The 14,979-nt window shown below is 46.4% G+C and overlaps 1 protein-coding gene across 1 annotated transcript in view; it reads left to right on the top strand.

The window, feature by feature from the left end:
* The window catches only part of LOC125319334 (homer protein homolog 1-like), a 368,242-nt gene that overhangs the window by 75,106 nt on the left and 278,157 nt on the right, over nt 1–14,979 (top strand). Inside the window, exon 2 of the mRNA XM_048290442.1 lies at nt 5,070–5,226. Coding sequence (XP_048146399.1) covers nt 5,070–5,226 — 157 coding nt within the window. The remainder of the gene's footprint in view (nt 1–5,069; nt 5,227–14,979) is intronic.

The following is a 14,979-nucleotide window of genomic DNA, read 5'->3' as shown; positions in this document are numbered from 1 at the left end:
AGAGATAATGCAAATGCAAGAAACTCCCTCCAGAGGGATATCTTTCTGTTAATGGGCTATCAAGCCTCACTGCATGACTCATAAAATTACATCATCCCATTGTGAGATGCTCCGCCCAGGGGGAGGAACCAAGCATTCCTACCTGGATATAATCTGAGGTTTGGAACACCACAGTCAGCCCTTACCTACTGGGTTCCCAGAGGACAAGAGCTACCACTGGACCTTCAGGTGAAGACCAGACCCTTCTACAAGATCACTGCTTCAACAGGACCACTTAATCTGGACTGCTACCACCACCCTGACTAACAGGGTGTTAGGTTGTATCCTGACTCTGTCAGTGTTCTTGTACTACTGCATTTATTTTAATTTTCCTATTAAATTATAATTCTGACTTGCGATCTCCCACTGGTTTGTTTTCAAACTAGTACGCTCACTCTTGCTTTAGTTGTATAGTTTTTGTTTACCTTTTACATATGAGAATATTAACCTGTTGTCATGATTTAGCCCCAGCTGGCAACTAAGCACCACACAACTGCTTGTTCACTCCTTCTCAGGTCAGATGGGGGCGAGAATCCAAAGAGTTAATGTGAGAAAACTCATGAGTTGAGATAAAAGTTCAAGAGGTAAAGCAAGTGCAGCACATGCAAGCAAAGCAAAATAAGGAATACATTCAACACTTCCCATTTGCAGGCAAATGTTCAGCCATCTCCATCATTTTATCAGCAGGGCTCTATCACTTTTTAACAGTTATTTGGGAAGACAAACACCATTACTCTGAATGTCCCCCCCCTTTCTCCTTCTTCCTGTAGCTTTATATGCTGATTATGATGTCATATGGTATGGAATATCCCTTTGGGGTCAGCTGTCCTGGATGTGTCCCCTCCCAACTTCTTGTGCACCACTAGCCTACTCACTGGTGGTGTGAGAAGCAGAAAAGGCCTTGACTCTCTATGAGCACTGCTCAGCAATAATGAAAACATTCTTACATCATTGTTGCTTGGAATCAGAAGAAAAACTTTTCCAAACAATATTAAAGTAGTAAGACAAAAAGCAGTTCTTTAATGAAAGCTTTCAGGTGCACAAAATACAGCTATGCACACACATGGTACAGTATTTCTACAATTTCTTAAGATTAATTAATTAGTATATCTAGCAAGTACATCCAATAGGAGAACACTTGTGCTGGTAACCCACCCCTGGGTCTGCCCCTTGGAGACTCTCCAGGGCCTTCTTTGCCCTATTTCTTGTTATGTCTCCTAAGTTCTGGTGCAAAAGTGTCCTTGTTAGAAATTCTTTTCTTGAAAATAAGACTAAACAGAATTTCAAGAATGCGACATAGCTACTGTTCTAAAGTGTGAAAAAGGGTAAGAAGGTGCTAAAAGCCATAAAAATATGTATTAAAAATCTACAAAGCTACAAAGATATGAAAAACCTAAAAATCTTTAAGCATCAGCAGCAGCACTGTTTTCAGGACAAATCCAAAACATAGTCCCATACTAGCTACTATTGATGCCATGAAGATTTTTTGCCTTTTCTTTTATACCCCTCTTATACCTTTTTACAACTTCTGTATTCTTAGAGCTTTTTGCCTACATTCTTGGACTTGTTTGTCAAGCTAAGAGACTAAGCATTTTAGAAGCTTTGTAGCTAGGGATCAGTGTGTCCCAGACCCCAAGGTCCTCTCCAGAACACATTCTGTAAACTAAGATAGAACCATCCAGGGGAAGGCTCCTTGGGGAGGAGGGCTCACTTGAGCCTCTCATTGGGGAATCTTTGATAGATATGCTAATTAGTAAAACCTATAATGTTATACCAGAACTTTGGGGATATACTCGGCGGGGTGCATTTCGATGTATATGACCTGGATGTGTGCACCTAAGGATCCTTAAAATAAATACAAAGGTAAAATCCCTTTTCCCCTTCTAACCGTGTATGACTCTTGATTTTAAGACCAGGAAAAGGCATCACTATTGACACTGTACCATGCTGTAAATCAAGTCTCTCCTGATGGGAGAGAATTTGCTGAAAGTCCTTGCAAGGAGTTTCAAAGATAAACAGAGACTTTTCCTTGAGTTTCAATGCTTCCAGATAGTTGTTTATTAAGTCTTAGCAGAGGAACAGAGCCACTAGTGTGACCCAGGTACAGCATAGAAGACAGGAAAGCAGGAGTGAGCTCTAGTTATCAAGATTTGCACAGATTTTAAAGATATTTTAACCAATAGTTACTAAAAACGTACATTATTTTCACTTTCCTACCAATTATTCAGTAACACGACTAGGAACTGTGGAATTTTCTATCCAATCAATCCAAACTACTTTTACTGCAGAATATGGAGTAGTAGAAGAAGGAGAAGAAGGTCTAGAGAACAACAACAATCCTCCATTTTGATATTTTTTACTCTTATCTATTTACTATAAAGAGAAGCCTAAAACCTCTAAATTTTTCACCCTATGACAATCTTACATAGTAGTCTATCACCTAATTCACACCACTGTATTTTCTAGTTGTTGTCTGACTGTTGGTAATTTTTTCCAAGGCTTGAGGCTAAAACAGTGTTGTTCAGGGAGGGTAAGAACCCTTAAAAACAGGCAGAGAAATATTTTCGGCACTCTGGCTTCCTACACCGTATGAAGAAAATTGACTCTACCAGATAAAATGCATCACACCTCTGATATGTTGAAAGCCTCAGTTGTGTGGCATACTGTACTGTGACAGAACTGAATAGCATTTTTGGTCAAATGTGTATTTATTAACCACACATCTGTGATTTGAATTCAGTTCTTGTCTTTTTAGTTAATGTGTTCAGAGCCTTTATTTTCTCCTTCCAATGTCAATCTTCATTCAAATAATAGTCAGGCTTCTATGACTTTTGTTTTGATGGGCTCTTTACCTTTCCAGAGTTAATGAACTGGTTCTGCTGTGGTAATATGCCTCAAATTACATTTGGGTATGCTTAATTGGGAGGTAAATGGAAAATGTATCTAATATTGAAGACAAGAACTAAAGTTTAGGTTTGACTGAAAAAGTAATTGTAGAGACTCAGAAGAGTGATAAGAATTAGTGTAAATGTTATGTTAAACAAAAGGGCTATAAAAGTCACCTTTGCATAACCTTTGTGTTTGTGCAAGGGATTGGAATCAGGAAAGCATCTACCCAACCTATAGCTTGGTGATTTAGGAGATGAGTTGATGCTTAGGGTACAGTGACATTTGTATGTAGGACTAACATGTGCATTGATTCCCCAGGCCTAAATTCCTCTGCCTTTAGCTTTCACTTAAACAGTGCTCTCATTAGTCTGTTCTGTATTGCATCTAATATCCAACATAGGAGAACATCACATTTTCTGATATATGGGCTTCAAGGAGCCTTAACTCCTAGCTGAATAATACAATTCTGCTGCTGAAATCAACTGGTCTTGGCTTCTCTCGCTGCCAAGCACGTTTCTGAGAGTTCACATGTACCCCTTTGTAATGAGGCCAGAGTGAAACCCTTTGACTATGAGTACCCCAAATCCTATTTTTTTTCCTTTGCTTTTATTTTAGGCAGAAAAATGTATTAAGAATTTACCTCTTAAAGGGAGATGAAGTCAGGGACAAAGGATATGTTTCTTCACACCTGGAAATGGGAGAAAAAAGAGTTCAAAAACCTACAAAGTAAAAAACTTAAAATTCTGGTACTTAATATCTTTGGGATTTGGTGATGACAGCATTCCCTGAAGAATACAACAATCTATTTGTCAGTAAAATGTAGCTAAATTTAAACTGACAGCCATCTTAGTGATACATAAATATTTTTAGATTTCTATGCAATCCTCTATGTCTTGGTAATGATCAGGTGGAAAAATAAGTTGTAAACTCTAAAGTATAGTAATTTTTTTACCTTACGTAATTTTATTTGCTAAGCAGTTAACTTCGAATCATGCATGTTATACATATTTACTGTTGCTAGGAAAATGTTTAGATGTGAAGCTCCAAAAAGTGAGGGTTTCACAACACATATTCCTAACCCTAATTAATGTTAGTTTTAGAATAATTATATTGGATCAACCAGTTCAGTTTCAGATTATGAGTTAGGATTGTGTCCTGGTTTCAGCTGGGATAGAGCTCATTTTCTTCTCAGTAGCTGATACAGTGCTGTGTTTTGGATTCAGTATGAGAATAATGTTGGTAACACAGCAATGTTTTGGTTGTTGCTGAGCACTGCTTACCCTGAGTCAAGGGCTTTTCAATGTCTCATGCTCTGTCAGTGAAGAGCTGCACAAGAAGCTGGGAGGGAACATAGCCAGGACAGCTGATCCCAACTGGCCAAAGGGATATTCCATACCATAAAACATCATCCCCAGTATATAAACTGGGGGAGTTACCCAGAAGACGATCATAGTTTGGGGATGGGTTTGGTATCAGTCAGAGGGTGGTGAGCAATTGTATTGTGCATCACTTGTTTTTCTTGGGTTTTTTTCTCTCTCTCTTTATTGTTATTATTATTATATTTTACTTTGTTTCAACTATTAAATTGTTCTTATCTCAACCCATGAGTTTTACTTTCTTTTTTTCTGATTATCTTCCCCATTCCACCAGGATGTGTAGGGAAAGTAAACAAGCAGCTGTGTGGTACTTAATTGCCAATTGGGGTTAAAACATGGCACATTAATTTAGAATAATCAGGGTATTAAAAGATTTTTGAGAAGATGGGTGTTTGAAGTAGTACACATCCTGCAACATGCAGTGTAACAAGATGAAGTTACACATGTATTGATGCCCAGTAGTTTAAAGGGATAGATGGAAAGTGAGGACTGGGTAGGTGGTGCAACAGGGTTGAATCGATATTTAGAGGTGACTGTCTTTATATGACTACAGCTGGGTGCTGATTTTTGCTTTAGAAGGCTTGCATTTTGCTTTCATATGTATATTAATGCACTTGACTGCCCTATGCAGGAACACATCCAGAAGTTCTTAGGAAAAAATTATCATGTAAAGTGAAATGTGTACATTCCAGTGGAAACAACTAAGTTGTGTGCAACAGTATTACATACAAATCAGATTCGTTACTTTTACTCTCTATCCTTCAGGGAACAACCTATCTTCAGCACCCGAGCTCATGTCTTCCAGATTGATCCAAACACTAAGAAGAACTGGGTTCCCACCAGCAAGCATGCTGTTACTGTGTCCTACTTCTACGACAGCACAAGAAATGTCTACAGGATAATCAGTTTGGATGGCTCAAAGGTAAGCTTTATTTCGGAGAATTTGCTTGCTGATCGACCTTTGTGTTTTCCAGTCTAATGTCCCTCATGTATCTTATGAGATGATTTTGTTCAGTAACAGATTATTGAAATGTTAAAATGGTTGCGTTGCTTCATTATGTATTTTAAGTGTTTATTGGAAAATACTATTTTTCTTTGCTGGCAACTTCAGAAAATCAGAGAATTTTGGTAAAAGTTTAGAGCAGCATTCAATCAACAAAACATTTCACAAAGCATTAACTTAGCCCATTCAACTTAGCAAACTCCAAGCCCATCCAATTTTAAGTTACTCAAAACTCTGAGAAGAGGGAATTGGAGAAGAAAAAGAGAGAAAGAGAGAAAGAAAAGATATAGAAAAGAATGAATATAGCTACCACTCCTAGGTTGCAGCAGTATCTCAGCTGATATATAATCCAAGGAAAGGTAGGGTCAAGACGTGCTCTCTTCATGTTCTGGGTTAAGTACCTTTTCGCTTTCCTGGGCCCTTCCCCCAGGTGGGACTTCTGGTCATCTGACCACTCTGGGGCTAGATTGGGGTGGGGTGTGGAGCACTGCCCCCAGTGTGCCGGGGATTGGCGGCCACGGCAGGGGCTGGGATATAGGCCTGGGGGGGTGGGGTGTGCAGAGCAGGGCATTGCCTCACCAGAGCAAGACCCGACCTGCCCCTTCCCGCACACATGCGCCTGAAATGTTTCGAGCCAGCAATCCTTCCAGTCTCTCACACAGTGCCATTCAGCAACCAGTGTTACATATGCAATTCACCATTACAGGTTGTTCTCACCCAAAGTCAAATCCCCCTGAGGTGCACAATGTGTTTCCCCTCCCTCTGCATTACCCACCAAGTGTAACCAGGTCCTTGAGCAAAAACAATCCCATGGATGAGTTTGCCTTTACTTGAGGTGGAATTAATCCAAACCATCTTTCCTAACATACCTCTCATATGCACCACAGGAACATTGTCTGCTGTATGCAGGGGTTCGGACTGGGCAGGGCCAGCTCAGTTAGCAGAACCTCTGGAGTTGACTAACCAGGTAGCCTTTGCTAAGTGGAGATCCCACTACTTCAAGGTGCCACCACACATTGCCTTCAGTGTGGCTTTTAACACTCCATCACACCGTTCAACTTTCCCAGCAGCTAGTGCCTGATAGGGAATATGATACAACCACTAAATACTGTGTTGTCTAGCTCAGGTGTTTATGAGGCTATTTTTGAAATGAGTCCCATTGTCTGACTCAATTCTTTCAAGGGCGACGTGTAACCACAGAATTTGTTTTTCAAGGCCCAAGGTAGTGTTCCAGGCAGTGGCGTGAGGTACAGGTTATGCTTCCAGCCATTCAGTGGTTGCTTCTACCACTGTAAGCACATAGTGCTTGCCTTGGTGGGTTTGAAGGAGTGTGATGTAATTGACCTGCCAGGCCTCCCTATACTTACATTTAGACAACTGCCCCCCATACCACAGGGGCATTACCTGCTTGGCCTGCATGTTTCACAGTCCTGGATTGCCTGGGATATAGTGTCTGTTATTACAGCTGGTGGTGGGGTCAGTGGCTCTAACCCAGGAAGAGGTGACCGGTCCGGGGAGATGGTCCCAAAAGGAATCGCCTTCCCGAGGCCCGGTGTCTTCCCTCAGCTGCTGGCAGGAGGGCCCTTGCAGAGGCTGTCAGCTCTTTAGTGATTATCAGCTCGTGATTCCAGCTCAGCTCTGCAGGGCAGCCTCCAGGCCAAGCCAGACCAGAGAGAGAGACGAGAGGCTCGTGTGGCTGGTTCCGCACTGAAGGTAGCTTTATTGTTGGTCCCCTCCGGCGAAGGGGAAAGCCAGGGACGAGAGCTCACTCTGAGCCCCACAGGGCCAGAGGGCTTGCTTTTATAGGGATACAGGGGATCGGTAAAGGCCAATGGGTTACAGAGGATCTGGGATGGGTAAAGGCCAATGGGTTACGAAGGATCTGCATAGGGTCTCCTAAAGGATTGTGGGTCTGTCTTTTCTCGCCGTGACCAAGGTGGTTGCCTTGCCAGGGAGTCCTGCTGGGCGATTGCGAAATCTCTTATCTCAGCAGAGATCCCTCCAGGGCAGGGGCTGGGCATATCCCACAACTCCCCCTTCTGTATTTATTAAAAAGGCATTCCCAGCAGCCTTTCTGCAGCAATGTAGGAGGCATGAGAACATAAGTAACACAGTAATAATTACAATGAATACCCACAAAGCTCCCTTAATCAAAGATGCAATCCATCCTGTCATTACCCATCGTCCAGAAAGGTCATTGACCCAGTCTAGGCTCTTATCTACTTTTAGGTCATCAGGGCAGCAGTGAGGACAGCATCAACGTAGATACATTTCATCTTTGGATAGGGATGGGGCTTCTGAGAGGGAATATAAGTGAGATCTGTTAGCTTTGTGGTGAGAGGGGAAGTTTTGGGGTTTAGAGAGGTTTGACAAGGGTTGAGGGAAGGGGATATTTTGGGATAAAAGGGGTGATAACATATAAACTAAGGATCAGTTTTTCAGGCTGTGTCTGGCCTACTGCTTGACTTTTGCCATAGCTTCTTGTTCAGCTTTCTGTTTTGTCTGCTGCCGTGTGGTGGGAGGATCTTTTTCCTGGTTGGTGGGCATTCAGCTATGTCTTCGTCTCCATGCCGAGCTGGTCTGGTTTTGGGGAGGTCCTGTATTTGACTCAGGAGAGTTCTTGTTGGTGTTTGTAGGAGCAGTGTTTTTAGGGCCTAGGTATGGTTTTATATTTTTTCCTGGGAACCACTTCAGGCCAGATGGTAGCTGGACACAGGTGTAGCCTCTCCCCCAGGTAATCAATTGGAAAGGCCCAGAGACCTGGTGTGATTCTGGGTCCTTCACCAGCACTGGTAGGTTCTCTGTGAGCTTAGCTTGCGTTGAATTTGAGAAGTGGCGGAGTACTGGGGGGTCAGGCTCTGATGATGTACCATTTAGGAAGTTAATGACATAAAGAGCCTTACAGAGTCTTTCAACAGGAGACAAGATTTCTGTTTCTCTCCGTTGCTGATTGAGGACTCTTTTGAGGGTTTGGTGGGTCCCTTCCACGATGGATTGTCCTGTGGGATTGCTAGGTATGCCTGTCTTGTGTTTTATCCCCCATTGGTTGAAGAAATCTTTTAACTTGTGAGAGGTGTAGGCAGGCCCATTATCTGTTTTGATTTCTTCAGGGACTCCCAGGGTGGCGAAGGCAAGGAGAAAATGCTTGATGATGTGGACGTCATTTTCCCCTGCATGGGCTGACGCAAACACTGCCCCAGAAAATGTGTCAACTGACACGTGCACATATTTGGATCTCCCAAAGGATGGGAAGTGGGTTACATCAGTTTGCCACAATAGGCAGCTGTTCAGACCATGGGGATTGACTCCAGTACCCATAGATGGTATTTGGTAGTTCTGGCAGTTCGGGCACGTTGCAATGATAGCTTTTGCTTGATCTTTTGAAAGCTTGAACATTCTGACGAGGGCAGGAATGTTTTGGTGAAAAAATGCATGTGACAACTTTGCCTGGGCAAAGATGTCGGGGACATTTGCAGTCTCTGCCGGCATGGCCAGTGCATCTGCTCTTCTGTTCCCTTCAGCAATGGGACCAGGGAGGTCAGTGTGTGACCTCACATGCATAATGTAGTAAGGCTGTTTTCTGTGGGAGATTAAATGAATTAATGTAGAAACCAATTGGTATAATTTTTGGTTGGAGACCTCCTTTAGAAAAGCATGTTCAGCCCTCATAGCTATGCCAGCGACATAAGCCGAATCTGTGACCAAATTAAAAGGTTCATCTTTAAACTTCTCAAAGGCTCTGACAACAGCTGCTAACTCAGCAATCTCTGGAGATCCCTCTACTATTTGGATATCAGATTCCCATTTTTGGGTATTGGGTTGTCTCCATGTCATGACAGACCAATGTGACGAGCCAGACCCATCGGTAAAGACGGTCAGAGCTTTGAGAGGTTTTCTTCTTTGGATTAATTTTGGAATCAATTTAAAAGCTGCATCAGGGTAGAAAAATCTATGTTTTGGCATGTGAATGGAAATTTGGCCTGCGTAGCTATCTAGGGCTAACTGGAGGCTCTCATTGGCCTGGAGCAACTGCTTCAGATCTTCAGTGGTCAATGGCAAGTATATGCATGTGAACTCACACCCTGCAAGAGAGCGGAGACGAGTTCTGGCCTTTTTCATTAAATGTGCCATTACTTCTTGGAAGGTGGTTAATGTCTTTGTAGGTTGATGGCTTGTGAAGATCCATTCAAGTATCAGCAAAGGGTCTCTGAGTTGAGGGTCCCATTGGAAGATCAGTCCATGTAAATGGGGAGCCTTACCCAAAACTGCAAACTGAAGAGGCAGGCTGGGTTCAATGCGATGGGCTTGGTGTGAAGACAGGGCTTCCTGGACTTTGGTGATGGTATCTCGGGCTTCAGGCATGAGGGCACATGGAGAGTCCAAGTCTCCGCTGCCGCGGAGGAGGTTGAAGAGGGGAGTGAGGTCTTCTGTTGTGATTCCCAGTAGGGAGCGTATCCAATTTATGGATCCGCACAGGCTGTGTAAGTCCCTTAGGGTTTTGGGATCCTCTTTGATGGCGAGTTGCTGGGGTACGATGGTTCTCTCACGGACCTGGAGGCCGAGGTAAGTCCATGGGCTGGAGTGCTGCACTTTGTCCTCACGAATCTCAAACCCTGCTTCTTCTATGGTTTCAATTGTCTTTTTAAGAGTTCTGTCCAAGTAAGTTTTTTCTGATGCACAGATTAGTATGTCATCCATATTGTGGTAGATGATTGCTTCTGGGAACAGGCTCCTGATGGGGGACAGAATGTGGGCGACATTCCACTGGCAGATGGTCGGGCTGTTCTTCATGCCTTGTGGGAGGACGAGCCAATGGTATCTTCTGAGTGGTGCTTGTTCATAAAGAGAGGGGATGGAGAAGGCGAACCGTGGTGCATCCTGAGGGTGGAGTGGGATGTTAAAGAAACAGTCTTTAATGTCTATGATGGCCAGCAGCCAGTCTCAGGGCAGCATCGATGGTGATGGCAGGCCGGGTTGGAGGGGGCCCATGTCTTCAATGACCTCATTGATCTTTCGTAGGTCATGGAGTAGTCTCCATTTGTCCTTGTCAGGCTTTTTCAGCACAAAGACGGGGGAATTCCAAGGGCTTGTGGTCTCAGTGATATGACCTTTGGCGAGTTGCTCTTCCACCAGGGCTTCCAGTGCGCTGAGTTTTTCTTCTTCAAGGGGCCACTGCCTTGTCCACTTTGGGTTGTCAGTCTTCCAGGTGAGCGGGGGAGTAGATGGCAGCGCGCGTTTCTCAGTGGCCCCAGTCAGAAATCCTGGCTGGGAATGGTAAGAGTGGCACCCCACTGGGGTAGAAGGTCTCTGCCCCATAGGGTGATGGGGGCTCTTACCACAAATGGTCAGGTGGTCGCTATCTTGCCTTCGGGTCCTTCGATGACAACATTTCGTTTGCTTCTCATGGATACTGCAACTCCACCAATCCCGGAGATCATACCTGCCACTGGCTCCAGTTCCCAATTCCCTGGCCACTCGGAACGGGCGATGATGATTACGTCTGCTCCAGTGTCCAGCATCCCTGGGTGGTAGATCCTCTCTCCTTTACAGAACAAGCTGCACTCGATGGTCGGTTTGTTTGAGCCCACAATCTCTATCCACATTGCTGTAGGATTGAGAGGAAGCTGTTCTGGGCGGTTCTGTGGAAGGAAAAAGGCTTGAGCAATCGGTGTTCCCTGTGGGAGAAAGAAAGGTGTGTCCGTGCAGCAAAGCTGGATGAGAATCTCTTGTCCTGGGTGCACTGTTTGTATCTCAGGTAATACAAAGAGTTGTTCTGGGCCATGGATGGTGTCGCTTAGGGTAAGAATGTCCCATGGGCCGTTCTGCGGTCCATACTTTCCTGTGGGAATGCGATAAAAACGCTTGTCAACAAAGTTAAATGGCAGTGATGTTACCAGTTGGCGTCTGGTTCCGATCGGTAGCGCTCTGTGTGTTGGATCCTTCTCATGTGTTCTGGGATCGCCTGGGATGATGGTGCTGGGTGAGGTCCAGTTGTCTGCTCTCAGTGGTCCGATGTGGAGTTCCCAGGCGGGGCGGGGTAGTATGGCCTTTGATTTGTTGTCTGAGCGCGGGACTTGATACCGCGCTCCGATAGAAGTTTTTTTGACGCTGCTGGTGCTGTTGCTGTCTCTGGTGCCTTTCGTAGGCGGCACGATGGTCCTGGGTGGGTGACCTTTGTGGGCAGTCCTTTATAAAGTGTCCAAGTTCGCCACAGTAGAAAAAGCGGGGCATTCTCCTTAGAGACTGCTGCAGCGAATGCACCTCCGGGTTCACTTCCCTGCGTGTCTTTGCTCATCGATCCTCAGATTCAGAGCCAGAGCTGCTGCTACTGTTATCTGAAAAGGAGGGTTTAGCTGTGGCAGGGCGGTGCCGGGATACAGGGGGCGTAGCGCAGCATTTTTGAAATGCCGACTTTCCTTTAGCCAGGGCAGGGGTAGGGTGGGGTCGGGGGTGTTTTGAGGGATGGGAAGGGGGTCTGTTATGGCAGCATGGGGGTGGAGAGGTTGTAAAGCAGCAGGTCGTTTGGAGGGAGGTCGGGTTGCAGGTGGTGCCAGTTTCGCAATTCCGTGTGGAGTCAGCATAGGCTGTAGGAGGGTGTGGGGGGGGCGGTGGGCTTTAGGGCAGGAGCGGAGGAGTTGAGGATTGCGCAAGAACCCATGGTAGGGGGAGGGGGGGTGTAGGGAGAGGGGGAGCATCAGCAGGGATTGCGCAAGATGCAGCTGGGGGGGGAGAGAGCGGGTGTGCCAGCGCCTGCCAGAGTGCCAGGGCCATTGGCGGTGGGGGGAGGGGGGAAGGAGATTCCACTCCTCGGGCGGTGGCTTGGGGGCAGTGCCGCGGATAGCTGGGTCCCGCCAGTGGCGAGAGGGTCGGACGCTGACGGGGGCATGGCGCTTGTTCCGTGCCCCACAGTGCGTGCGCGGGGCTCTGTGGGACCAGCCCCGTGTTGTACCATGCTTGTTCCGTGGGTGCAGGGAGGGGCAGCAGTGGCGGGGCGGCTTGCTGAGACGGGGCCGCTGCGCTGGGGTGGGAGGGGTGCAGGGCCGCGTGGAGCAGGGATGCAGCAGGGAGCGGGGACGCGGTGGGGTGGGGGGGGGGGTCAGAGGCATCGCGAGCCGGTGTGAGAGGGGGAAGGGTGGCGTCGTGCACGAAGGGTTGCGAAATACCAGGGGCACAGGGAGATGGGGCTGGGGGCGGCTCAGAGGCATCCATCCCGGCTTAGAAGAAAGGGGTATAGGTCTGTCTCAAATTGGGAAAGGCTGGGTTTAGCTTGCCTATGTCCCATTTAAGTTTCTCCCTCAGCAGAAAAAAGAGAAAAAACCCAAAATTACTTTAAGTTGCGGGCAAGAGGAGGAGAGCCCCGAATTTAAACTTACAAATCCTGTTTTCTGGTGAGGCTGGCTCCTAGAAAGGTCTGCTGGGGGGATTGTCTGGCAGTTCGATCCTCAGGGACTTCAGTCCTAGGTGGGAGGCGAGGGTCTCGAACTGTCCCCGTCCAAAAGGCCTGCTAAAAAGTAGGTCTGTCTTCAGAGGATCAGCACACGAATGGCTGGTTCTGTCTTGGCGATCAAGACGCAGCTCAGGCCAGGTCCGGGATCCGGGGTCCAAGGTTGTTCGGGCGCCAGTTATTACAGCTGGTGGTGGGGTCAGTGGCTCTGACCCAGGAAGAGGTGACCGGTCCGGGGAGATGGTCCCAAAAGGAATCGCCTTCCCGAGGCCCGGTGTCTTCCCTCAGCTGCTGGCAGGAGGGCCCTTGCAGAGGCTGTCAGCTCTTTAGTGATTATCAGCTTGTGATTCCAGCTCAGCTCTGCAGGGCAGCCTCCAGGCCAAGCCAGACCAGAGAGAGAGACGAGAGGCTCGTGTGGCTGGTTCCGCACTGAAGGTAGCTTTATTGTTGGTCCCCTCCGGCGAAGGGGAAAGCCAGGGACAAGAGCTCACTCTGAGCCCCACAGGGCCAGCGGGCTTGCTTTTATAGGGATACAGGGGATCGGTAAAGGCCAATGGGTTACAGAGGATCTGGGATGGGTAAAGGCCAATGGGTTACGAAGGATCTGCATAGGGTCTCCTAAAGGATTGTGGGTCTGTCTTTTCTCGCCGTGACCAAGGTGGTTGCCTTGCCAGGGAGTCCTGCTGGGCGATTGCGAAATCTCTTATCTCAGCAGAGATCCCTCCAGGGCAGGGGCTGGGCATATCCTGCAGTCTGTGGTTAAGTCCACCCCTCAGTCACAAGCCCATTGTCTGTGATTGATCATGGACTTTGCCGGGTGCATGCAAAGCCGAATTTTATTGTACAAGGCACATCTTTATGTACTGTTACAAACTAACAGTTCAGCAGCTACAAAACTTCAGTTTCTAAGGTTACATGTTTTGCATCTCCAACGACCAGAGAGTACAATCTCCTTGCCCAATCTCCGGTTAACTATCCTACTCTTTGTTTCGCCTTCTGCTCTTTGTCTTGCCTCTGCCAGTTGCAGCCTGCCCGTCTCTCCCAAGGCCCCATGCCAGACAAAGCCATTCTCTGTGGCGACACTCTGAACCCCCACATCTCCCACTTCTCTGTTAAACAATTAAAACTTGCAAAAACACTATGTCTATGTGGGTTTAATGTGATGGAGGAGGTGAAACCATCGCTCCAGGGCCACCAAAGCTCATATTCGATGCCTTCGCGTTCATTGTCCTCGCATTGGTCGCTCTCAGGGGGTTTTGGTCCTTTCTCTCTGTATGGGCGAATGTTCTTTGAAGGGATCCACTTAGGTCCTGTATCTGTGGAAATACAAGCATAACCTCTCCCCCATGTAATAAGAGGGAAAGGTCCAAGTAGTTTGCCTGATTCCAAGTCCTTTACTAGGACCAGGGCTTTTATTTCAGTAGCTGTTGCACTTTGTCCAAAATGCCACATTATGGGCGGAGTTTTGCTATCTGAATAACAATTTGAAAAATTAAAAACGTATAAGACTTTGTGTAATCTATCTTGCAGTGTTGCATTCTGCATTCCCCCTCTCTGTTGCCTTGATATGCGGAAAAGACTCCACTACTGGAATAAGTAATAAAGTAGATATGTTTATTCCAGCACTGGGACGCATGGGGGATAGCTCCTCCAAAGTCATGCGTGCCAACAGCTGCATTCAGCTTGGTATATATCGGGTTACAAGTTCCATATTCATTAAGTTTCCCAATATGCCTATACATATTCATTACCTAGCCCCGCCTAGCCTCGCCTCATATTACAATGAGCCCAAAAGTCATTTACATCCGCGTTGCACTTGCGCAGTGTTGTCTGGTGGTCGTGGGCAGGGGTCTCCAGGATAAAGTAAGAGTCTTCCTCAGATGAAGTAAAGAGTCTTCCTCATCCTGAACTTTTCACCTTGCTTCCCTGTGCATGCTCTTTATGTCCCTGAGCTAAGTCCAAACTTCAAGGCTGGTTTAAGTTAGTTTTAGGCTCAAAAACAGGCTCTTTGGTCAAGATTCCTTCCCTTTATCAATAGTCTCATATCTTCTCATCCTGCTTTGGTAGGCACAATAAGTGTTGAGCAAGCTGTATGCATTGCTTTTAACAAACAACTTCTTAGCAAATCATTTAACCTCTGCTTCCCCCTCCTCCCCCTGATTCAGCCTCAATAAGTGTTTCAGTGTACTGTGAGCCTGTTCTATGAGGGCTTGTCCTGTGGGGGAGTG

The sequence above is a fragment of the Corvus hawaiiensis genome, chromosome W (genome assembly GCF_020740725.1).
Source record: "Corvus hawaiiensis isolate bCorHaw1 chromosome W, bCorHaw1.pri.cur, whole genome shotgun sequence".
Classification (NCBI taxonomy): Eukaryota; Metazoa; Chordata; class Aves; order Passeriformes; family Corvidae; genus Corvus; species Corvus hawaiiensis.
The sequence above is the reverse complement of the archived record's forward strand: the minus strand, read 5'-3'. Positions and strand labels throughout refer to the sequence as shown.